The 27261-nt window shown below is 42.4% G+C and overlaps 2 protein-coding genes across 2 annotated transcripts; both read right to left on the bottom strand.

Moving 5' to 3' along the window:
• Positions 1-5248: 5248 nt before the first annotated feature.
• On the bottom strand, positions 5249-18679 carry LOC125709961 (uncharacterized). The gene is made up of 6 exons (XM_048979056.1): positions 18659-18679; positions 18203-18313; positions 12301-12465; positions 11795-12061; positions 10482-10634; positions 5249-7165 (listed from the first exon to the last, which is right to left on the bottom strand). The coding sequence occupies exons 2-6, from the start codon at positions 18288-18290 to the stop codon at positions 6996-6998; spliced, it is 843 nt and encodes a 280-aa protein (XP_048835013.1). The 5' UTR covers positions 18291-18313; positions 18659-18679; the 3' UTR covers positions 5249-6995.
• LOC125709960 (E3 SUMO-protein ligase ZBED1-like) lies at positions 13022-15076 on the bottom strand. The gene is made up of 3 exons (XM_048979055.1): positions 14883-15076; positions 13794-14160; positions 13022-13505 (listed from the first exon to the last, which is right to left on the bottom strand). Exons 1-3 carry the CDS (start codon positions 15044-15046, stop codon positions 13179-13181), a joined length of 858 nt encoding a protein of 285 aa, XP_048835012.1. The 5' UTR covers positions 15047-15076; the 3' UTR covers positions 13022-13178.
• Positions 18680-27261: the final 8582 nt, after the last annotated feature.

Genomic DNA, 27261 nt, shown 5'->3' with positions numbered 1-27261 from the left:
TAAGATGCCATCAGGCCCCTGTCATTTATTTTATTTTGAACCTAGCTATGCTTAGTACCACATCAGCCTCAGTTATACATATATTGGTCAAACACAATGCTGTATTCATACTAAATGGTGGTAAGTTACTCATGTTCTCTACTGTGAACACCCATGTAAAAAAAAAATCATCAAACTCATTTACTATATCAACTTCATTTTCAACTATAAGGCCTTTACTACCGGGCAAATTAGTGATTTCAGCTTTTAGAGCTCTTTTGGAGTTAAAGTATTGGAATAAACTTTTATTGTCATCCTTAGCCTCCAATGCAATCTTTCTTTCTACATTCCTCTTGGAGTGTCTAATGTTGTTTTTTAACTCAACCTGTAGACTTAGATACTCCTGCTTTATTTTGAAATAATTAGTTATTTTCCAGGGGCGGCATGGTGGTGCAGTGGTTAGCACTGTTGCCTCACACCTCTGGGACCCGGGTTCGAGTCTCCACCTGGGTCACATGTGTGTGGAGTTTGCATGTTCTCCCCATTTCGCCGTGGGGTTTCCTCCAGGTACTCCGGTTTCCCCCCACAGTCCAAAAAGATGCTGAGGCTAATTGGAGTTACTGAATCGCCCATAGGTGTGCATGTGTGCGTGAATGGTGTGTGAGTGTGCCCTGCGATGGGCTGGCCCCCCATCCTGGGTTGTTCCCTGCCTCGTGCTCATTGCTTCTGGGATAGGCTCCGGACCCCCCGCAACCCAGTAGGATAAGCGGTTTGGAAAATGGATGGATAGTTATTTTCCATTTGTGAAACAGAACCCTTTTCCTCCTGACTTCTTAATTTCCTTAGTAAATCACATTGGTTGTAGTTTCCTAGATTTAGTTTTGCTGGAAATAGGTATGAAGTCCTCTTGCACTTGCAACAATGTGCTTTCAAAAAATTCCTCTTCAACTATTTAACTCCACCCAGTTTACAGTTTGTAGTTTCACTCTCATACCATAAAAGTTAGCCTTCTTAACATTGTATACTTTTGTTTTGGACTTTCCTGTACTAATTCCACCAACTCAAGTTCATTGTCGGAAGAGTCAGAGACTGTATCCGAGTGACCAAGTTCCAATTTCCCATGTTCATCGAATGCAGCATTAGGTCCCATGGCATCTACCAGAAGGGGTGTAACTTATGCACTTCATAGTGCTCAAACGATAAGGTAAATAAGACCAAATGATAATACATGCCTAGATCATGTTCATGAAGCAAAACTGAACTAGTGATTTGTCCAGAAACGTGCCAGTGAAGTGTCCGTCTTCTTTCAGTTTGCCAAACAGGTCCAGCCAAAACTGAACAGACTGCTTCATTAGTGTAAGCCACCACTGCTCAATACGCTGGTTACCTGTCTCACCATCAGACAAGCACAGAAATTTCTGCATGTCAGCAGCATACACATTTTAAGTGCCATGGTCCAAGCGAACGTGTTCTGGGCATCCTCCTGAATTAATAACTGAATCCATATAATATCCAGAGATGATTTTGGGGTCGTTGATTGTTCTGAATGCTTCCAACCATATCATTTTATGAGAATAACCATCAGTGCACCCACTTATTGGTATTCCATACGGCCTTAATTTATCGTAACCATCCATATGCCAGACAAAATTTGAACATTAACGAGGGATCAGGACAGACATACAAAACAGGCACATAGGCAACAACCAGGATAGAACCTGACACAGAACGCAGAATGTGGACAGACAAACCAGAAAATGAGACACCGGGGAAATACCAACAGGCGGAACGAAAGGGCCAGGAGTGAACAAGGGAGACACAGAGGGACGAGGAGCAGAGACAGGAGGGACAAAACCCCAGCGGGCGATAGGCGGCCGCCGCAGGGGCAGCAGGCGACCACGAGGCCAGAGCAGGAGGGGAACTCGGAGGGAGCGAGGAAGCAGGTACAGGGACAGGCGAAGGGGGCAAGGAGGAAGTCGGAGGGGGCACCAGGGGAGGCGAGGAGGAAGTCAGAGGGGACCCCGGCAAAGGCAAGGAGGTAGGAGAGGCCGCAGCAGGGGATGGTGCAGCCAAAGGCGAAGGCGCCGTCCACCAACGAGCCACAGTGAGGGGACCCGTAGGCGACCGCCAAGTCAAAGTGGGGGTACCCTCAGGCGACAGACGAGGCGTCAGAGGCAGGGCTGAAGGCGGCCGACGAGTCACCGAAAGGCGAACCACATGTGACCACTGAGCAAGAGCCAGAGGACCCGCAGGTGCCCCTGGAGCCACAGCCAGGGAGACCGAGGGCAAGTCAGGGGGCATAGCGGGCAGGACCCGACCCCTGTGCAGGTGTCCTCTCCCCTTGTGGGAGACTGACAGGTGAGTACCCGGCCGGGATCGACCCTGCTGGGGCGATGGTGGAGGAATCCTCCTCTTGGAGGAGTTCATTGGGGCCATTAGGGAGGTCCCCGAGGGGTCCCACTCGAGCTCCTCTTTTCTTTCCATCTTGGGAGGAGGAGCAATGGTCAGACAGTCTGGGACCTCCTCAGGAACAGGGACTGGATCTGGAGCTTCAGGTGCAGGCGGAGCCGGGACCTCGGGCTTAGCAACTGGCGGTGGCGGCACTGAGACCTCAGGCGGAGCAGGAGGCGGAGGCGACGCCATAGCAGGAGCCTCGGGCGGAGCAGGAGGCGGCACGTAAGCGGCTGGGACCAGAGCCTCTGTGGGCGGTGCGTTAGCCGCCGAGACTGGAGCCTCTGTGGGAGGCAGGTCAGGCACAACATGCAGAACAGGCAGGTAAGCCACAAGCAGAACAGGCTGGTTGGGCAGCAGAGGAATAAGCAGGTCAGGTGGATCAGAAAAAAGCAGGTCAGGTGGATCAGGAACAATGTGGGGCCCAGCATGGACCGCCAGTGCAGAAACCGTGGGGGGCAGAGCATTCACCACCGAAGCCAAACCCGGAGGGACTGGAGTCGGGGAATGTGTCTCAGCAGTGGGCTTTGCCCCTTTAAGGACCTTCGGGACCCACGGGATTGCATCCCTTACTGACCTGGCCCCTTTTAGAGCCAGGCCCATCCTTGTAAAGGCTTGCCAGTACTGGCAGCATAGGAGTGGGCAGGTGTGTCATGCTCTTAGGCTGCATGGTGGCGTCGATGTGGGCTTTGGGCACCCGCTAGTATTGGTGATGTCAGGAGCGAACACCGCTGGGTCGGGAATCGTTAGGGGTGTCCTCTGACACCTGGCAGGGAAAATAGTGGAGAGCTGGGTAGCCCATAGAAAGATCCCTGGTATGTCTTCTTGCTCTCGGAGATCCTGCTGTCTTCTCCCTCCCCAGGTTTTTGGTGAACTTCGGGGCGCTCCGAGTAGCAGGCTGTACGTTAGCCCGCTATCAAGGTTCACCTGCCGCTGCATCACATTAGCCACTCTCTCTCGAAGCCACCGGAGGTTTTCACGCACCTTGCTCGCTTGGTGCGCATTACTGGGTAGGGACATCCCTTTCAGGATATCCTGGTGCGCTAACCCCCAAGCCATGGGATCTTCCAGGACATTCACCACTGAAATACATGTAAACATTAAATTCTCTTCATCATTAATAAACCATTTTCAACTAAAAAAAATAATAATAAAAAATTGGAGAATTGGGGGTAATCTTTTCTGGATTAGAGAAAACTACAATCATATATAGGAAGATAATTTTTTTAGTTTTAGAACTCTGCTAGAAGTGGTGACTGTTGCTATAATTTGTATCTCTAGTTGAGAGTAGGGACTACATCCATCTTCTACCTCATTATTCTGGTCAGGGTGATGAGGGAGGGATGTAAGCTTTCCCATGCAGGAAGGGCTGGGGTACATGCATGCATACAAAAACATTTGTACTCTATGAGCAAAGTCCATAGAGACACCAAATAGCCTAACAGCATGTTTTTGGTCTGTGGGAGAAAATAGTAGTTCCCAGCAGAAATCCACTCTATGCAGGGAGACCACGCAGACTCACACACATGGAGCAAAGCATGTGAAAGTAATGCTGCAGGCGTAGGCTGTGTTGCCCTGGAAGATGGGCTAGGTTTTTTTAATTAAATCACACTGAAACAGTTTATAGGACAAATGAAACCAGCAATATTTTTATATTTCTCTCTCTATTCCTGTCTCTGTGATTACATGTAACATGCTATGTTCAAAATGAATTGTACTGTACAGCTCTTGACTTGATGTTACTTATACCTGGGCACTCATTGTAATCGTGGCTTAGCAGCAATTATGCCAGATTGACTGTCTGACAGCCTTATGCTTCTAATGTGCTATTTGCCTTACTTGTATGTCATTTTGGTCAAAAACGTGTCAAAACAAATGACTCTAGATGTAAATAAGGTTATTTCAGCGGGACCTCTACAAGTTACCCTACAGGCCATCAAACCTGGGGGGTTTTCTCCGTACGTTGCTTAAATCATCCGAGATCAGATGCCTCATCTTGGATGAGTTAATGCCGGTGAAACTCATCCAGGATAAGTCAGTTTTTCAAATGCAGCTGTGTAGTAGATTAGTCTAGCTGGATCCAATCATCCGAGATGATTGTGCGCACCTGAACTGCTTGAAAAGCCCATATATATCTAGTCTAGAAAACTTGATCAACAAGTCTCTCATTGGCTTCCACAAAATGTCAAAAAACAGGGTGCAATTTTTCATGCAATCTGAGCAGGACGTTTTATTAGAGGGGTATGATGAATTCAAAGATTTAATATGTAATGAAGGAAACGCATCAAAAGCGGCCCAAATCAGAAAAGACAGCTGGCAAAAAGTGTCAGTTGTGATGTACTGGACATTACAATTCTGTCATTAAAAACGCCCCACCTTACTTCCTTTAAAAGTCATTAAAGCCAGAAAGTCTCATATTCGATATTCAGTTAACTTAACCGCGGTGCCCCAGGTAAACTTGACTTAGCCCCTCATCTTTTCAATAGCTAGAAACTTCCCCGGTCAGCGCGTTGGTGGAATAGCAAAAGTTACTTAACTGGATGGGTTGGTGACATTTTATGAATGCAAAATATGTGTTGCATATACCAATTCCTAATAAAAGTACACTATTATAGAATGGCAAAGATGCAATTCCATGTTGTTAAAGGCTCAGATGGTTAAAGGCGTGTTCACTCCAAATTCCAGCTGACCAATAGACGTGTAAGCTGCTAAGGCCCGCCCATCCGTTAAAACAGCGCCAAATGTCAGCATCAAAAAAGCATTGTAAAAGCAAAAAAAAATTCAAAAGCAAAGAGAAACATTCCAGAAACAAAACAAATTAGAGATGGAAAAAATTATTTTATTTGACTTTTTTGATATTTGGAATACATATTTTCATTCTGATACTTAATAATTTGCTTGTGGTTTTCAAAATTTTGATTGATACTTTTGGCACAAAATTAAATCCATAGCAGACAAAACCACTGGAAATTCTGGGTAATAAAAATATTAGTGTGATTTTTAAATTCTTTATAGAACTGCAATTTTATTGCGTATACATTACCTGCAATGGCATAAAACACCTCTTTAATTGTCTGCACTCGCAGGTCTCCAGGAAAAACAATAAAAATTCAAAGGAAATATTTCAGAACCAACCAGACTTCGCAAATTGCCTGGCAAACTGTACTCTTTGACATATTTTCTGCATCGCCAACAGTGTACAAAAAAGTGCCTCTTGCAAAATATCTCAAGGCAATGCACTTGCACATAGTTGGGACTTCTACTATACGGAGCTAATAAATCTTTAAGATATTCCATCTCGGCTTCAAAAACAATATCATCTGGCAACAATAAGGAACTTGCCGATCGCGCAAAACCCTCTCAATTTGAAATTCCCTTCTTATTATTTGTGCATCCATGAATGGCGAGCCCATAACTGAACGGATTTCTATACACGGACACTGATTAAGTATGTGAGTTAATCATTGTTTACACAGAACAAACCTGCTCTGAGCAGGTTTGAGGATTTGGAGGTGCTGCTATGACAACACATCCAGCAGGAGTTTCGAAAAACCGACATATCCAGGACCATGTCAAATTGGCATTAATTACATCTGGCTAAATGAGTAATCCACGTACAAAAAACAACCCCCCGTACACTAAAATCCTGCGCACTCCAAAAACATACAGATTTGTGCAAAATGACGAGCATCAGTCCATCCTTCTTCTTAAATAACAGGGCCTTCAGTGGATGCTGTTTCTATACTGGAGCATGACAATGTCACTTATTCAAGATGTTTTTGGACATTCCACAATTCCAAGTTCTAGTCTTATGTTGGCCCTGTTTTATTACAATTTCATGCAGGCACCAAATTCAGAATATGTGCGAATAATAATAACAATAATAATAAAATAGACAGATAGATAAGGCTGATAATTTTCTTTCTACTATTTTTTAATTAAGATAGGTCAAAGATGATTTACAAACCATTTCTTGTAACAATGCATTATACATTAATGCCCCATTAAGTAACAACTCAACAAAATGTAACAAATTTTCATTAGATATATTTAGGTAAATTTTCAGGGGTGCGTTTCCTGAAAGCTTCGTATCACTAAATAGTTTGTGACCTCATACTTAAAATCATTCGTTGATTAATGAGTTTCTCAAAACACTTTGTGACTAAAGGAGTTTGTAACCTCATTCATAAAATAACAAGTGACCCACTGACTATTCTGTCATTCTTTATTTGAACTTTTGCCTGCTATTCTGTCACAGAGACAAAGAAGTTACCCAAAAAGGATTACAAACAGGCTAGGCTGATGTTGATTTTTAGATGATGTAATAATAATGATGGTGATAATGGTGATAATAATAAAAGGGTAATGCTGTAATATAAAATGATAAAGTAGGCTACAAATTTGTTATATTTTGTTGAGTTATTACATAATGTGTCAAGAGTGTACCCTACCTTAATATAGAGTAATCATAATTGTGTCAGATAACTAACAGTAGGCCTGCTATGTCCACAGTAAGGCCAGTTGGTGACAGACCCAGCTGCACTAGGCTGAGGTTAGAGCCTGACTCACAAGAGAGGCAATTCAGGGGTACACAGGAGTTCCTGTCCTACGGCAGAGACCCGCAGAGCAAAAAGCATAACTCCTGATTGATACGCTGCTGGGATGACAATGTGGCTCATCTTCAGCTCCCCATCATCTTCACAGCCTTCCTCATGGCATAATTTCCTCACCTGGTCTGGAAGAAGACCATTTCCATTTATTATTCAGCTGATGCTTTTGTATGAAGCAACACAGAAACAAGGTAGGTTATATATAACAAGTGCACAGCTATCAAGGAACCAACTTAAGTACAGGTGCTGCAACACTAAACATCCAATGCTTGAAAATGCAAGATGGTTGTGGAAAAAAAGCTTCATGAACACTGTAAAAACATTGCATTTAGACCCAGAAATTCTATAGCTTTACTCAGGGGGCCAATTCTGCTGTCCATAGGTTTGAACTGGCAAACTTCCAGTCAGAGCATCCTAACCTGCTGAACCACACATCATCCCCAAAGTGCAACACACAAAAACATAGTGTTCTTTCACACCACAGGAACATCTTTCAGGAACCAGAACCTTTTTATGGAACAAGGATCTTTTCTTATGTTCGTAACGCAGGAACTAGGCCTGATTGTAGTTCCTCAGAGGATGTTCCAGAATGCTTTTTTTTTAAAATCCCCACTCCAGACTAGGTACTTTTTGTTCAAACAAAAACTACTGGGGAGGCGTTTACAGCGATAGCTTGATGATTGGCTGACCACAAGCACTGGCACTAACTTGATATGTGGGGAAAAGAGACAGAAGTAGCAGAGCAATATTTGAACAAATGGAGTTATTTCTGTACCTCAATTAGATTTAATTAGGGCTACACCCATCCATCCATTTTCCAAACCACTTATCCTACTGGGTCGCAGGGGGTCCGGAACCTATCCCAGAAGCTACAGGCACAAGCTGGGGAACAGCCCAGGACAGGGGGCCAGCCCATCACAGGGCACCCTCTGTAATAATTTTTTTCTTAAATTTAAACATTTATTGCACTCATTAAACTGAAAAAGGAAACACAAAAAACATGACTGCCAAACACTCAGTTGGCTATTCAATTATGGTAAACAAAACAGCCATTAAGTTTCAATACCAAAAGTACTTTTTTGGTACTTCGGTACTTTGGGGTGGGACGAAATGCTTTGTTTTTCGACTGGTTATGCAAATTGCCTGCCTATGAACCCCAACATAACCTCCATCTTAAAGACAATTGTGAACTCAGAAAACAACAATAAACAAAATAATAATAATAATACTGGATACACAGACAAATGAAGTGACCCTAAGCTTTAAATGCCATATGGGCGGAAGAACCAGAGATCAGAATAGCATAAAAAGAAATAAAGTATTTTGTATAGTATATATGGACAGTGCAGTATTTGAAAATTTCTAAGTATTGCAATGCGATTTTATTGTAAAAAAAATATTGCTGTATTAATAAAACAAAAAAGACGTTCGGCATAAATTTCTGAAAAACCTATCTAGGAGGATTTAAACAGCAAGGATGAAAATCATTATGATTGTCTAAGAGAATGCATACAGCGCTCATGCAAAAGTAGTGAACGTAAACTTTAAACTGTCGGAGCCTATCCCAGAAGCAATGGGCACGAGGCAGGGAACAACCCAGAATGGGGGGCCAGCCCATCGCAGGGCACACTCACACACCATTCACTCACACATGCACTATTACGGGCAATTTAGCAAGTCCAATTAGCCCCAGCATGTTTTTGGACTGTGGGGAGAAATCAGAGTACCCGGAGGAAACCCCACGACGATATGGGGAAAACATGCAAACTCCACACACATGTAACGCAGGCGGAGACTCGAACCCGGGTCCCAGAGGTGTGAGGCAACAGTGCTAACCACTGCACCACCATGCGCCCTACTACATAATCTTGAAAAGTAATATTAATAAAAACTGTAAAACCTGATCATTTTTTCCCCTATGACAGAGTAAAAATGTCTTACCCAAATTTAAACTCCCTGCAGGGGTTTTGCGTTGCAACGCAAAGGTTTAGGGTTATAACACAAAACATTACTTTTTTTTTTTTCTTCTGCCGTTTTTTCTCTCCTCCTTTTGTCCCCTTAGGGGCTCCGTAGTACAAAGAACTGAAAGTAAGAAAAATCCTGATCTTAATCTAGCTGACTGGTGAAGTAAGAATTGCACATCTACAACATGCAATGTTGGTATAAGACCCTATAATATACTACAGCCATTTTTCGAATTCAGTACAAAATACCCCACCTTGCGCTGTGATGTCATTCAATGCTGGTATTAGTTTTTACACCAGTGGAAAACCAAGACCATGAAGTACTGTACTTTTGGCAGGCTTGAGACTCTCTGGGAAAAGTTGGAGTGCTTGATCCAACTAATGTAATACAATGCAGAAGAACTGTTGTAATTTAGAGATGAGAGAGCACAGAGGTGTGAATCAAGATCGCTGTTTGTTTACGATAAGTTGTGCAGCCCTAAATTATTGTATCAATTGAATCAAATATTTTTTTGAATTACAATTTTAGTGATTAATTGTCATTGTTGACACACCACAGCACACAACAACAAAATGTGTTCTCTGCATTTAACCCATAGGTGACAAAGCAGGGGGCAGCTAATTCAGTGCCCGGGGAGCAGTGCTTGGGGGCGGTACCTTGCTGGTCAGAGATTTGAACCTGCAATCTTTCAATTACAAGTGCACTTCCCTAACCATTGAGCCACCACTGCCCACCACGTGCTTGCGTCTCCACATTTTTGCGTCAGAAAATTTGATCAATAGCTGACGTGTGTCTAATATTGTGCTCTATTAACGTTATGATTTTTTTATTCTGTGGAAAACAAAAGATTGCTCTACTGGCCATATTTTATAAGGATTAAAAACATGCGCTGGGTCATAAAAATAAATGTCTGTGTCCCATTTTGATTGTGATCAATCCCCGATAACTAACAAATAACTCAATAAACGACTTGTTCATCCTCCATTGTTTTGGGGTGACAGTGTAGTTTTGTATGAAATTATGTTTGAAATTTAGCCTACAAGCTCCTTGCGTCTCCCATGCTTATTTGGCATCAAGGTCCCAGTTCCTGTCTTGTGGTGTGAAAGTGACACACAAAAGTGACCAGGATTTTCATATGTCCCAGTCAGAGAGCCCAGGAACTTGCAACCAGGGACCAAGTTCCGGGACTTTGGTGTGAGAGGATCTACAGAAGAGCATTAGGGCTACCAAAAAATGTGACAGGAAGCAGGATATAAGTACCCACTGCCATACATCCGAGTCACACATTATCAACCCAAGTACACTATTCTTACACAGAATAACACAACCAGTGATTTTTTTGTTAGTGTTAAGAAAACTGAGCAAAGAGACATGCATGACTATACTGGCCTACAGGCCTCCAACCATAAGGCACACTGGACCCAGTTTCTCGTTAGGAATCATACTGACTAACAGAGTCGTTGATTTCTTCCTCACCCTCCACATCTAGCGCTGTCCACCGTGGGTGAGAACTGACTTCAGACAGTGTGCCGGCGGGAGTGTTGGCCAACCATCTTTGAAGGACATCCTCTCGGCGAATCAGAAGCACAGACTCACTGCACAGCCGTTTGTGCATGACTGCCTCACTCACTGTTAAGACAATGTGGAGAAAAAAAACACATTCATAAATACACAATTAAAATGGCTCGGGGTCAGCTCTACCTTTACTGGAGTTCTAGGCATAGCATTACTTGGGAAGCCCCCTTACTAAGAAAATGAATCATCATTTCCATTCCTCTGCAACATCCGGTAATTCAGAGGCCCTATGCAGCTGCCCATTCTGCCTATAGCTAGAGCTGGCTCTGCAGTGACTTGATGCAAACATTCATATTAGCTGAGCACACATGTATTCAAAACATGGAATGAAAATTAAATCAGGCAGTTTACAAAATTTTGTAATATGTGTTTGGTGCTTTTTCTTAACTCGTATTTGTATGAGTGACTGATCTGCCTGGAGGCACAGGGGCTGTACGTGGATTTGATATGCTACCAAAAGGCCTCCTTTTGAAGACACTAACAATATTGACTAGTTGATGACAGTATTTACAAGTGTATATTCTGGGCTGAAACTTGCAGGAATGAGAGGCATTTTCTATGTGTCTTCTTCTGTATTCAGAAGGGATATAAGGAAATAGGGTTTATACTTTAGTTGAGAATATTTAGCTTCTTTTCACTCACTGAGCAGTTTTGTTTATTATGGTCTTTGCTCATTCTGAAGTTGTACAAATAAACATCCTTGGTTTGCATGTGGATGTGCTGTGTTGTGCTGTTGTCTAACAGCTCTGTCCCTTTCATTAATGTATGCGTATCTTGACCTCACACAGAAAGTTGGCCATTCCGGATTTGTGGTTTTCAGCACTGAACACACTTACATAAGAACATAAGAAGTTTACAAACGAGAGGAGGCCATTCGGTCTATCAAGCTCACTTAGGGAGAATTCAACTAATAGCTTAAAGTTGTTAAAATCTTATCTAGCTCTTATTTAAAGGAACCCCAGGTTTCAGCTTACACTACACTAACAGGAAAACTATGCCATGTTTTAACTACACAGTGTTTAAAGAAGTGCTTTCTCAAATCCAGTTTAAAATGTTCTCTCGTTACTTTCCACCTATGGTCACAAGTTGTTGTATTTGAACTAATATTTTAATAACTATTTGGTTAAACAACACCAGACCTGTTAGAATAGTCTACTGAATGTGCAGCGAGTAGCCTAGTGATGCTGAACATACTTACCCACACAAACACTCACCCACATCCAGCGGGTTGGTCATGTACACAGCACTGGGCCCCACCCCAAACACCAGTTGATGATGCCAGGCATCTGGTATCTCCTCACCCTTGTGTACACCCTGCTGCATGTTCATAGTCGCCACAGGAACGGCACCTCTGGAGATCCAGCTAGCCAACCAAGGCACCAGCTGCACCTGCCGAGGGGGGTGGAGGGCAAATAAGCGGCCCACAACCTGCCCCCCACTGGCACGCTCAGCGCCTTCAATAAGCTGCTGGTGTGTGGCACCTGGGGAGGGACGGATACATCCATATTCACAAAAATAGAATTATGAAAACATATAAGGCATATACGCACAATTGCACACACTGACATACACAAAGTTTCAAGTACTCAAAGAAACTGAGTTTGCATTGTCAGTTTTGGGTATGGTAGAATGAAAATCTCACTAGGGATGAACTTTATTTAGCAGGCAATAGGATTTCCGTATTTCGTTCCATCACGTTAACTAGACCTTCTTGCAGTACCAGCTTCACTACGGGAAAGCAGGTAGTCCCACAGTGGTGCCTCATTCCTCCGTAGTCGGGTCCGGACACATTCGTCAGCTGTTTCCGGGGAAACAGGAATCCCCAGCGCCTGCAGGACGTCTACCACAGCAGTAGCCCCGCACGCCGAGGCTCCAATCTGTAGTGATGGGATTTATGGCTCTTTGAGGGGATCCGGATCTTGGCGATCCGTTCCTTTCAAAGAGCCGTTCAAAAGAACGGCTCTTTTGGCTCTTTTTAAATATTTAGTCAGTTTTAAGAAGCCAGCTTGGGGGCATCTCAGTTTATCCTGGAAATAATCACTGGGAGGAATGATGTGGTGAGATTTGTAGTCAAATAATTAAAACTCAGATATCACACACTAATATCTGAGTTTGAATTATTCTGAAATATTGATTATTACCTCATTTGTCATGTGTGGACTATATTCCATAGGGTTGCACAACATCCCTCTGCTTAGACAGTGACATCACTATTTTGGATTTACCTTTAGTACAAAGTGTGTATGTGTAAAGCTACGTTGACTTATGTTATTCATACAATACCTACTCACAAATAAATATCAAAAACAAAGCCGGCTGCAATGAATTTCTGTGCAAAATAGCTTTTACTACAAACACTTCCACACAAGAACATTGTTATCACACAAGAACATTTTGATAGAAAATAAAAAATATTTAAAGTTTATATATATATATATATACTGTAGATAAAATTAGAATAAATAAAATGGAAATGTCTACATACAGTCCACTATTACTACTATAACTACTGTAAACTTTGCAAATAAGAGATCAGCCCCTTCAAGTTTTAAATGAACACAAAATGCAATGTAAATAAATAGAAAGCAGTTCCTTACTTTATGGCTTTTTCTGCCTCTCTTTCTTGTCCTTGGGCAAATTTGCATTAAGGAAGACAAGAGCTCTGACCTTTTTGGCCTTAAGGCGACTTCTCCTCTCTGAGATTATCTGTCCAGTTTTGGAGAATATTCTCTCAGAGGGAACTGATGTCGCCACAACACAAAGCTTCTTGGCCATCAGCTTGCTAAGCCTGGGGTAAACAGGGGCTCGACTCTCCCACCACTTGAGGGGATCCTCATGTGTTGGAAGAAGAGGCTCCTCCAGGTAGGCTCGCACCTCCATGACAGCTTCGGCGGTGGGATTCCTGGCTTCCACTGTTCCAGCTACCTGCTCATAGGGGTGGGAGATATAACAATGGGAGATACCATTTTTATGTGATTAGATTACATTAAATTAGATTCAACTTTTGCCATTACACAGTGTAAGAGAACAGAGTAATGAAATGCAGTTTAGCATTTAATTAGAAGTGACAATAGTAGATTTGCATATGTACAGTATGTGCAGTATGTACAGATTAAATGCAGGGATTTACAGCTAGTGGAAGTTTTAGACTGAGATATCAGATTCTAGAGATTTTTAGAGAAAAAAAATGTGAATTATTGTTGCCACCCTTACTTCCCCATGGAAATAGCTCCAAACTATTGATCCAGCACCACTGCCTGCTCCTTCCAGTCCTTCTGCAGCTGGTTGCTGTTGGATGGGTGTGCCACTGCTAATTCTTGCTGCTGCAGTTGACAGCCTTTGAAACGTCTCATCTGCTGTTCTGCCATCAGGGAAGGCCATCCTCTTAAAACGCGGGTCAAGTGCAGCAGTATCTGCTAGTATGTGGTTGGCATGAATCCTGTGGAATCGCGATGACATACTCGCACACAGACTGTCAATCACACCTTGCGCTGCCGCTGTTGTAGTGTTTCGCCGGAAATCAGCGGTGGCTCTTTGAAGTCCCCTGGCCAGCACTATGACCTTCGAGGCTGTCAAGTAGCTGATGAAAAAAGAAAGAAAAAAAAACTTTAATGTTACAATTTTAAAGCTGAAACAATGATAAATATTACAATGTATTAAACAGATATCTATTGTGGTATCAAATATCCATAATTTTGTATCAGGAAATTGGCATGCAGGCTACAGAAATCTACTGACAATGATATATATTCCAGTGCATTACACAGATTTCTAATATGGTATAAAATATTCATAATTTACTATCAGGTACATAAGAATATAAGAACTATACAAACGGCCATTCGGCCCATCAAGCTCGCTTGGGGAGAACTAAACTAATAGCTCAGAGTCGTTAAAATCTTATCTAGCTCTGATTTAAAGGAACCCAAGGATTCAGCTTGCACTACATTATCAGGAAGGCTATTCCATACTCTGACTACACGCTGCATAAAGAAGTGCTTCCTTAAATCCAGCTTGAAATGTTCTCCCGCTAATTTCCACCTATGGCCACGAGTTTGTGTATGTAAACTAATGCTGAAGTAACTATTTGGTTGAACAGCATCCAAACCTGTTAGAATCTTATATACCTGGATCATGTCCCCCCTCAGTCTCCTTTGCTTGAGACTGAACAGATTTAGCTCAAGTAACCGTTCCTCGTATGACATTCCTCTAAGACCAGGAATCATTTTTGTGGCCCTACGCTGCACCTTTTCTATGCATGCATGCTAAAGAAATATACTGCTGTGCAACTGAGTTACATACCTTTCTGCACTGAGTTCCACAGTGACTTCCTCAAATGGTTGCAAGATTGTGCATATTTCTTGCACTGTGGTCCATTCTTCCTGGGACAGGTGGCGGACAGGTGCATTGATGACGGCCAGGGTGGAGATGATGGCATTTTTACTGGCAATAAAGCTTTTCAACATGTAGTAGGTGGAATTCCACCTTGTAGGACAATCCTGTTTCGGTCGGAGCTCCTCCATCTTCAATTGTAGTTGAGTCTCCTTCAGTTTTTGTGCCCCCACGGTGCTTCTGTGAAAGTACTCCACTGCCTCTTTCACCTTATCAATGATGGGCTTTGAAGCTTGCAGGGCATCTCTTACTACCAGGTTAATAGTATGGGCCAGGCATGGTAGGTGCATCCATCCAATGGTTTGTATAGCCTTAGTAACATTTGCCGCATTATCGGTTAGGCAGCACACTACTTTCTTGTCCACCCCCCACTCTGCTGCAACACTAAGCAGCTGTTCTGCAATGTTGTCTGCTGTGTGCCGCTCACTGAATTCAAAGCAGTCCAGGAGGCAGGAGGCCACACGGAAATCCTCGATAAAATGGCAGGTTACAGACATATAAGAACATAAGAACATAAGAACTATACAAACGAGAGGAGGCCATTCGGCCCATCAAGCTCGCTTGGGGAGAATTAAACTAATAGCTTAGAGTCGTTAAAATCTTATCTAGCTCTGATTTAAAGGAACCCAAGGATTCAGCTTGCACTACATTATCAGGAAGGGTATTCCATACTCTGACTACAGGCTGCGTAAAGAAGTGCTTCCTTAAATCCAGCTTGAAATGTTCTCCCGCTAATTTCCACCTATGGCCACGAGTTCGTGTATTTAAACTAATGCTGAAGTAACTATTAGGTTGAACAGCATCCAAACCTGTTAGAATCTTATATACCTGGATCATGTCCCCCCTCAGTCTCCTTTGCTTGAGACTGAACAGATTTAGCTCAAGTAACCGTTCCTCGTATGACATTCCTCTAAGACCAGGAATCATTTTTGTGGCCCTACGCTGCACCTTTTCTAAGGCCACAATGTCCTTTTTAAGATATGGTGACCAAACCTGCACACAATATTCTAGGTGAGGTCTCACCAAGGAATTGTATAATCTTAGCATTACCTCCCTTGACTTAAACTCCACACACCTGGAGATATACCCCAACATCCTATTGGCCTTTTTTATTGCTTCCCCACACTGGCGAGAATGGGACATGGAAGCATCAACATACACACCAAGGTCTTTCTCATGATCAGCTACCTTTATTTCAGTGACACCCATGAAATACCTGTACTTTATATTTCTGCTCCCTAGATGGAGTACCTTACATTTATCGACGTTAAATTTCATCTGCCAGGTATCGGCCCAGTCACAAATTAAATCAAGATCCCGCTGTAGCTGCTGAGCCACTAATTCAGTATCTGCTACACCACCCACCTTGGTGTCATCTGCAAATTTCACCAGTTTACTGTATATATTGGTATCCATATCATTTATGTAAATTAGGAACAATAGTGGTCCTAAAATTGAACCCTGCGGTACCCCACTATGAACGCAAGCCCACTGTGACATTGTGCCTCTTATAACTACTCGCTGTTTCCTATCTGTTAACCAGTTATCAATCCAGGTCGCTACGGTACCTAAAATACCTGTCGCTTTGAGTTTAAGTAGGAGCCTCTTGTGGGGGACAACATCAAAAGCCTTTTGGAAATCTAAGTAGATGACATCATAGGCCTTCTTATCATCAACTTCCTGAGTAGCTTCCTCAAAAAACTCCAACAGATTTGTTAAACAGGATCTACCTCTCCTAAATCCATGCTGGCTATCCCGCAAAATGTTATTAGAGTCCAGGTAATCTACCATTTTCTCTTTGATTATAGCCTCCATAACTTTACCAGTTATACAAGTTAGACTGATTGGCCTATAGTTAGACAAATTACTTCTATCCCCTTTTTTAAAAATTGGCGTTATGAAGGCGTGCTTCCAATCAGAAGGTACCACACCTTCAGATAAGGATTTTTGAAACAGTAAAGTTAAGGGTCGGCAAATAATATCCCTCATCTCTTTTAACACTATAGGTAAGATGCCATCAGGACCCTGTGATTTATTTATTTTGAGCTTAGCTAGGCTTTGCAAAACATCTGCTTCAGTTATATATATATTAGCTATAGACAATGCTGGATAGGTAATAACTGGTAAATTACTAAGGTCCTCTATATATGATGCTGTCGTTCTTGAAGTCCAACAGTCTGTGGTTAAACAGACAGCTGGTACTTTTGACACCCTTCTCTTCAAAGATGCTGTCTCCCTGTCATACATATCCATGACCTTCTGGGCTAGTGCCTTCCTACTTGGAGGAATGTAGGAGGGGTTGAGCGCCTGTGAATATTTTTTGAATCCTGTGTCCTCCACTATTGAGAAAGGCTGGAAGTCAGTGGCTATCATCTTTGCCAGCTCTTCGTCTATCTTCTCCTGTCTTAATGGGGTCAAGATAGAAGGTAAATATTGAGTGATGGATGTCTGCTTTCTTTTTGATCGTGCCTGGCCAGGCGATGTGGTGGGCCCAGTGGGGTCAGAGGCTGCTGTGGCTGCAGTTGCACTTGATTTGGAGGCAGAGGAGGCAATGGACACATCAGCGTCACTGTTGTTGTCTGAGTCTGGCTCTGCTCTCAGACCTGTGACCTGCAGTGTTGCGTGTTGAGTCTTCAAATGCCTGTGTAAATTATTTGTTGACCCAGACTTAAATGAAATAACTTTTTGACAAATGCTGCATTTAGCCTTACTGTTTTCTTCGCGAGAAAAGTGCACCCAAATGCTGCTCCTTTTCCTCTGGCTCATTTTCAGACGTGTCACGTGTGTGTCTTCTTCCTTCGAACGACCCGCTATTACTGACGTTGGCACTGAGACAGAGAGGCACTCGCACGTGTTTTTTTTTTTTTTTTTTTTTAACTGAAGTAAGCATGTGACAGCAGCGTGCACAAGTCATGGCTCCGCTCATACCCAATGACAGAGGCACGCAGGGGTTTTTTTCCACTGGAGTACTCACGTGAAGGATGCGTGCACAACTATCATCATGCTGTTAGGCAGTAGCACCCCTGCGCTGGGTGCGCTCCTCCCCGTGTAACTGTTCTGTCTCGCGGAGCTAATTTGTGTGCATCTGTGTGAAACACGCATAGGAAAAAAAGAACGACAGAAAGAACGGCTCCACCCCAGCCGCGACTCGGCTCCCATCGTTCATGTTTATGATCCGTTCAAAAGAATCGGTTCGTTCGCGAACGTCACAACTCTACCAATCTGTAGTGTCTGCTTCTCAGCAGCCTCCGCGACAGACCACAACATGGCCCACAACGGTCCTGCCAACTCAGAGTCATCGGACTGGCTGGTCTCCATAACCGATTCTGAGAAACATGCCTCTGCAAAATAAGCCGTGAAACAATAAGGACGACAAGGTGAGCTATGGACAGGTCGGGGAAATGTGGACGGTTTCATGCGGACAGTTCCCTAATCGTTGATATAACGCGGACATTTAGAAACAACGAGCTAACACACCAGAGGTCCACAACGGAGCAAAGCATATAACCAGTCTTCAAGAATAAACACACTGTTTAGATTCGATTTCTGCTAAACGTTTTGAAATGGTACCGCAACTACTAAAAAAATCCATTCACATAATCAGTTCACATGCGACTTATCATTCTAATTTGTTGAAATTTTCCATAACAGCAGCTAATATATTTTCCCAATCCCTACGCACTTACTCGAAAATCCAAAATGAAAGACTGTCTGAGCGTCCACCAATAAGAACCCGGACCAGTCATCTTCTTCGCAGGCTATTGGTAGTTTATTGTGAAGAGGCAGGACTTTTTCATAGTACCGAAAAAATTGTACCTAGGGGTAATGTAACCAAGTCCGGTTATTAAGGGACTTTGGCTTTATTTCCTAAAATAGCTTGTAATTCTATTGAGTTAAAGTTATTTTGAGGTTATCCTAATTTGTCCGTCTCAAAGCACCCAGACATTGTGTGAACGCATACAGAAACAACGTCTTCATCACCTTTTCCCTGCGCAAGCTAATAAACTAGGGTGCCGCTAGCAATGCGAGGAAGCCATCTAAAGTAATTCAAAATAACTAGAAAAATCATTTGCGTCTGAAAAGTAACTGACTGGGAGTAGAACAAAGACCTTAAGATACCGGTTCGTCCAATCGTAGGTGATGAACACAAGACTTTATCTGAAGAAAAATTGTAATTAAACCATTGAACATATATTCGAAAAGTTTCACATACTATAAAATATCAACACAAATGACAATTATACATGGGGATGAGAAATATACAGCATATGAAATGAAAATGTAAAGGTTGAAAAAATATAGGATTAGAATGTTATCAAACCATATTTTTATTACATTTTAGACAATATACAATATTCCATTAAGAATGGAAAAATGATATATATATATAATTTGAATGATAAGAAATATGACTCAACATTTACGAATCATGCCATCAATAGTAACCTTGCAAAACCCTGGGATAATAAATAATAGACCACAGGACCATGATGGGTCAAAACAGGAAAGCTAACATGGGGAGAGCACATGCAAGAAGAGGTTAGACTTCAGTGACTGGACTGGGGCAGATGAGACAAACAGGTACTTAAATACAAAGACAAACGAGGGGCAACAGTTGCGGCACATTAGGGCCATGTTAGGGAGGAGACAGGAGGGACATGATGGGCAGAATATTACAACAAGTGAATGAGTTTACGGTGAGGAACTTGGATATTCAGTAGGGACTCAAAGTACATTGTTAAAAAAAAATCGTAAAAAAGACGTCAAATGACTGGCATCAATGGCTGAAACATCCATCCATCCATCCATCCATTTTCCAAACTGCTTATCCTACTGGGTCGTGGGGGGTCTGGAGCCTATCCCGGAAGCAATGGGCACGAGGCAGGGAACAACCCAGGATGGGGGGCCAGCCCATTGCAGGGCACACTCACACACCATTCACTCACACACGCACACCTATGGGCAATTTAGCAAGTCCAATTAGCCTCAGCATGTCTTTGGACTGTGGGGGGAAACCGGAGTACCCGGAGGAAATCCCACGACGACATGGGGAGAACATGCAAACTCCACACACATGTGACCCAGGCATAGACTTGAACCCGGGTCCCAGAGGTGTGAGGCAACAGTGCTAACCACTGCACCACCATGCCGCCCCCATGGCTGAAACAAAAATCATAAATTAAAGTCAAATATCCTAATTCAAATGAAATGCAAAAAATCAATTTAAAGTGTTTATAGGTGACACAAGGCAGGTGTCATGCCCGGCTCGTCCGATCCTCGTGTGTGAACCCTCAATCCTGACAGCAGGCAGGACTAATCTGGAATGTCTTGATTAGTAATCTGAAATGTCTTTGAGTCTTTCCCTGCATCCTGTTCAAAGCCTCACCAGCAAACAATTCAATTCAGTTTCAATTATTTTGCTATAGCCTTTCACAGCAGACACCCCAACGTATTTTATTTTGGTTAATCACTTTATTTTGGTTCCCTTTTCCACTGTTTCATGTATTATTCACCTTGGTTGTCAGTCTGCTGTATTGGCTCAGTTCCTGTATTCGGTACCATTATGTATTCAGAATAAAGTTGAATCTAATATTTACATGAGTGTTTTACTACATTACAATATTACATTACTACATCATTTATACAGAATAATAAATTATACATGGAAATAATAAATAAATAATAAATAAACATGGAAAAATTGAAGAGAGAATAAAAGAAGGAAAGCCAGATGACACCAGGAGCAGAACAAAAAACTCCCAATTAAGAGGAAAATACCAAGGTCAATTGCCCCCCCCTCCCCACCCCCCCGGGCATGCTAACATTATTGAAAAAGAGAAGAGAATGGGCCTGCTTACTGGAAGCAAGGCATAAACTGGTGGAGATCAAAGCCGAAGTCCATCAGTCAGTCGGTTCTCCAGGCTGGTCTGTGTAAGTCAGCAGTTTTACGCTGCACCCACGGCATCATGGTTTGTAAGTTATATCCACGATTTCATACTGTAAAAATTGTAATGTAAATTGACTGTAAAATACTGACAATACTGGTTCCCAGTAGTTTACTGTTAATTTCACAGTTCACCTACTATAATCTACTTTACAGTATGTTACTGCACTAAAAAAAATAACCTCTATGATTTACTCAAATTAAGGCAACATTTTTGCACTCACTTATTTTGGGTAAATTTATAATTGTTTATGAGTAAAAGAAATCCAGATTTAGCAAATAATTTGCCCAATGCCAATTAAAGGACCATAATCAGCATCTGATACAAAATGATACCAGGCATGATGTAAGTGTCTTTGTTCACACAAGCCTGATGCACATTTTCTGCCCCGTTGGGAGTCAAGGACTTTGCTGAAGGGGTGCAGAGACATGTGACTATCCAGATGAGGCTGGATATGAACTGGCAACCACTGGATTACAGGCCCAGATACTTAGTCTGCTGAGCAGTAAAAAAGTATACCCAATTTTAGGAAATAAAATATTTTAAATAAATTAAGCTAAAGTTCACCTATACACTGTAAACCCTGCGATGAGTTTACTCAAAACACTTGAGGAAATTTGTTGTCTCAAATGATTTAAGTTTAAAAGCTTAGTTTTTCCAAGTGAATTTGAATGTGTTATTGAACCTTATTTTTCCGGTGGAATGAACTGCAATGTCCCCAAATGAATTTAATTAAGCTTATAATAGTGATTAAGTTCAGTTCATTTACGTTCCTAATTTCAGAGGCCAGTTAATAAATATAATTAATTTTTAGGAGTTTCGCCTGTAATATAACACATGTTTAAGTTAATTTCCAAGCAAAGCATTTCAGGCATGGCAGTGCCCTTTGACACTGATTATCAAGGTTGTTGGACCGCACAACATAATTTAGCAGGGCTGAGAGAAGGTGAGAGCTCCCCTAGTGGCTATAGGAATCCATTTCTCTAGAGCAGATATAATGGGTGGCAGCCTCATAGGTTTTAAATCGCTTGGGATAGATAAATAAGTCAAATAAATAATTTGCTCATTTAATATTTTGATTTTTATTACGCTTAAGTTTTGGAAATCCATGCTTACTTAATATTTTAAAACCCGGTGCAATTGTGAATGGAATGCCACAGATGTTAGTCTATACCACAATTTATTGTTAGATATATTTCAGGGTCTTTGGAATGCCATCCATCCATTTTCCAAACTGCTTATCCTACTGGGTCGCGGGGGGTACAAAGCCTATCCCAGAAGCAATGGGCACGAGGCAGGGAACAACCCAGGATGGGGGGCCAGCCCATTGCAGGGCACACTCACACACCATTCACTCACACATGCACACCTACGGGCAATTTAGCAAGTCCAATTAGCCTCAGCATGTTTTTGGACTGTGGGGGGGAAACCGGAGTACCTGGAGGAAACATGGGGAGAACATGGAAACTTCACACAGATGTAACCCAGGCAGACACTCGAACCCGGGTCCCAGAGGTGTGAGACAACAGTGCTAACCACTGCACCACCATGCCGGTCTTTGGAATATCTTGAGTTAATTGTTGTGTACCAGTAGGCCTTTTGTCTTTAGTGACCCAGCTCAAAATAATCTGTGCAGCAGACTCCGACCATCTAGAATTTTTTCCTCAAAATGAATGAAACTTACATTTATATAGCGTTTCAGTCAGGGCCAGAGTGGGGTTATTTTTCAGCCCTGGAGCGTCATACCTATGGCCATCCCATTTCATTTTCAGGAAAGTGAAAACTGGATCAATGAGGCAATACTTGTTATTATTCACTGGATTTATTTGCTTTTTCATATATGAACGAAACACAAGTTCTTCACATGTGAGGTATGTTGCACTACTATACAAATTTTTACATGTAAATGGCTTAAACAACAATAACATAAAACAATAACGTAATATCTGTAACAGTAGCCATTTATAACAGTAACTGCTATCTGAGTAGTGTACTGGTGTCATGCCCGGTCCTCACGGTGCACTGTTGAAAAGAGAAGCATCACTGTAGCATTTGAATGAAAAAGTTTATTTTGAATGATTTACAGAAGGTTGTCAATCATAATGTTTTATTGCAAAATACCATAATAAACAAGTGAGAGTTTTTTTTTTGTCGGCTTAAGGCCAGAAAAATGAAGTTACAGGGAGCGGTCGCTTCTGTTGCACTGAAGAAGCGACTTTGCCTTTAAAAGTAGTGATGACGTCAGGGGAGGCAATCCGTAGCATGGGGGGGGGGGGGGGGGGGGGGGGGGGGGCAGTTTGGAGCACAATGCAGGCATTATGCTATTCTATTAACAATTCAAGTGAATGTGCATTTCAAAATAGAAAATGTGACAGCTCATAACATGAAGTGGAACGGCTTTCAATATTAACATTAGCTAACTAACTAGCTAGCATAAATGACTTACTGACATGAGACCTCTTCATCCAATGAGCCAAGGTTGTGTCATCTTCTGATGACGAGCCTGAAGTTGGCTCATTATTCGGATTTTCCAGTCCACCTTAAATGCTGTGCAGCCAAATGCAATTCCGCGATTGGGCCTGTAGGGGGGACTCATTTGCAGAGGCTTACCTTCAGAACTTCATTTGGCTTTCGATTCCTATTAATTGAGCATGATTTAGCTAACTTGTTACCCTTTAAGGAAAGTGCATATCTGGGCAGTTTCAGTAGTAGTATGTTTGTAGAGAAAATGCAAACGTTTTTCCACTCCCAATTATGAATTATTTCTGTCCATCTCTGTCCCTTATTATTTTGTAGATGAACAAAAATATTCTTTAACCTTAGACACCAGTAATCATTGTACATAAGTTTTATTATGCACATTTTATTCTTAATTTTTAAATTCTCTAATGTAGACACCTACAGGTGTAAGCCAGCACAAATAAAATACTATGATCAAATTGAAATCCATGATAGAAAATATCTGAAAATAAGATGACAATTTTATTTATTTATAACCACTGAAATGCCTCTATATTTTATATCTAGATTTTTTTCCATTACATGACGATATCGCAGCCAAGGTCCAAGGGCCTAAACATTTTCATGACAGAATATCACATCTAAACAAAAATATGACTTCTTAGATGGTTAACATGTGATGATTTCCAGACAGGAGCCTAGGAATTAAAAGGGTTTGGGCCATTAAAAATTCACTCCAGTATGATGTCTGAAAGTAATGTCCCTTGTGTCAGGTACCACGGAGGACGGGCAGGCTGGAAGTGGCGAATGATGAGGCAGGTAGACGGAATACGGGCAAACGAGGGTTTATTAGGGTTTACAGGGGGTATAGCCACGCACATTACAACAATGACCGACCTCAGACAGGGCAAGATGTGGACTGATATACAAAAGACAAGCTAAAAATAACAGGAAACAGCTGGGCACAATCAGGGAAGTACACGTGGATGATGAGGAGGCGTGGCACACACGAGGATCGGACGAGCTGTGCAGGACACCTTGTAAACAGACTGGTCCAAAGTTGTTTTGAGCTTTGTATCTAAAACGGAACATTACTCATATTCACATTTGGTGATATTTTTTGACAAATATCAGGCAGGAACTGGAGGGATTTTCACAATTAATCCAGCTGGGACTATTGCTCACATACACATTGGTTGTCATTATGTGATGAACTCCAGGCACGAGTTCAAAGAGTTAAACACTTTGACCCAGTGAAAATTCACTTCAGGATGATAGTATATGACATCTACAAGGGATGTCACTTGTTAGCTGCCTGCCTCAGTGTATTCTTCACCTTCAAATACACCTGGGAACTTCGCATACATATTAATAGACAATATTTGACATTATTGAACAACTTGCAGCCAACACCTGGACAATGGGAGAAATCAAAGCGAAAGTGGTGCGTTTTTAATTGAAAGCATATGTCATGCCCTGCTCGTGCTGATCCTCCTGTGTGCTACGCTCCCCTCGCTACCTTGTGTGGAATTCCCGTGTCATCAGCTCTTTCGAATTTCATTAGTTCTGTGTATTTAAGTCCGTGTCTGTATGCCTTTTGTAGTCCGGTCATTAACGTTGTGTATTTGTTGTATGTACCTGAGGATGTTTCCTTTGATTTAACCCCGTGTTCCCCCAACCCCCCGACTCCTGCACCTATTTCCCCAGTCTGTGCCAAGCGCCACTTGACAGAATGACTGGACTCCCGAAAAAGATCCCTCACCTCACAGAGGAACGGTACCTCGGTCTAGTCGATGAGATAATTTACTGGCTCAATCAGCCCGAAGTACGGGACAATCCCGCGGCTCGAGCCATCGCTTACCGGACGAGAGACATCCTGAATGAGATGCCCCTGTCCGAGGACTCCCACCTCACTGAATAGGTGCGAGAGAACTTGTGGCAGCTAAGGGGAGGGGTGGTGGAGATAATGATAAGGCAAGTCGCACTGTACTGTGGACTGCCTTATGGTCCTCTGGCAGAATTGCCAAAAATGTCCTCGGCTCTGACAAAAGCCACCAGCAAGGAGAAAAAGCAGAGAGACCGTAGACGGGAAGACACGCTGGGTGTCTTCCTGAGGTTCGTCTCGGTCTCCGCTATTTCCCCCGCGGTGTCTTATACTGCGGAGGAGTTTGCTTCGACTGAAGCCTTCTTCACAACAACTGAACCTCTCTCCTTAAAGTTCTTGATGATCAGATAAATGGTTGATTTAAGTGCAGAATGCACTTTTTCTAAAGAATTGTACAAGTTTACTGATAAACAGTGTGTTATTTAATAATTTAACTGTTTTTTACAGCATTTTGTTATAGTACACCCTTCCATGGGGCAGATCCAGGACTCCAACTCAGATTATGCCTATCCCAGGCACCATTTGGATGGGAAGGAAAAGGAAGGAAAGTAGACAACAGGACTGGTTAGATCATGCATAGATAATGAGACACTGATGGACAAGCACAGTAGACCAAAAGGGCATGTACAGGTGCACCAGCAGCCATAGTTAGTTACATATATTAGATGCAGGTGCAGGTAAGCCAGACTGAAGTAACAGGTCACCATTCAAGTTTTAAAGACAGATCAATTTGGCATCGAGAACATGAGCTTGCAGACCATTGTACAATGTAGGGGCCCTGTAGCAGAAGGCTTTTCTGACAACTGTTACTTTATTTATATGTGGGAGGACAAGGAAACCTGTATAAATAAACATTTGTTAGGGAAATTATTCTTTATCAAGCATATGAAGGGGTCAAACATCTACATGGCTAACATACAAATACAATCATACATAAAATTAAGGTAAGTTTGTTAAGTGTAGCATAATTGGCCCAAAAAAAGGTAATCATACAGGTGTGAGGCTGATGGCTCCATCACTGGAGCCACACCCGCCCCCTTCAGGTCTTCCTTCCCAAAGTTCTGATTCAGCTGTGTCTCGGTCCAGTTTCTGGTTTCTAATAATTACCTAACCTACTTAACTGGTCTAACTGGTTATTTCAGTAGAACATATATCCGCTCCCTGAGCATACGCTATCCCAGGTTTTCCTCAAATGCTTGATTCTCCTCTTGTGTGGTTGGCTGTGTGTGATTCTCCCAATTCTCAACCCAATGCGTGTGTGCTCCAACCCCTGTCTCAGTAAGAGTGTGTGTGTGTGTCTCACGTTGCTTGTGTTTGCAGATGTACCTGCATTGCCCTGCACCCCCAGGACCAACCTTCTGACCTTTGACTCCAGCCTATGTTCCTGATTATGACTTTTTAATGACTGACCTGCCTTATGTCTTGCTTCTCTCTCTGCTCTTTGTGTGGATCCCGGGTTCCCAAGGTGTTACGTTACAACAGGTTGTATTCACAGATTTTTATAAAATTGAGTTTCCCCTTGTGGAGACCGAAAACGTGGTTTTTATCACATGGTTTTATGGCAGGGCATGGTGAAGGGATGGAAAAAGGGGTGATCCACACTAAAGGGGAAACCAGAAAATAAGGGAATAACAAGGGGTCAAAAACAAACAGGAAAAACAGAAATTAATAAAAACGTAACCACAAAGTACCACACTAGGAGACAGAGTCAATCTGGCAGCTGCGCTGTGAATCATCCCTTTTTCCCTTTTCCATCAGACTACATGGCATAATTTCATCCCTAACATATTACCCAGTCCATATCAGTATAAGATATTCAGCATGATTTGAAATCGGATGTGTTTTCAAAATTCAAGTTCCTTGAATTTTTTTGAGCAGTGTATAAGCATGTAAGCCGGCCATGTATCATTGGTGTTTTCCTAGCAGGCCATCAGGCACCATGTTTTTTTTGGGTTGGGCCAGCACAGTGATTATGACTCCTAGGCTAGTAGATGTTTTT

This window comes from Brienomyrus brachyistius, chromosome 16, assembly GCF_023856365.1.
Source record: "Brienomyrus brachyistius isolate T26 chromosome 16, BBRACH_0.4, whole genome shotgun sequence".
Classification (NCBI taxonomy): domain Eukaryota; kingdom Metazoa; phylum Chordata; class Actinopteri; order Osteoglossiformes; family Mormyridae; genus Brienomyrus; species Brienomyrus brachyistius.
This window is presented reverse-complemented; position numbering and strand designations above follow the sequence as displayed.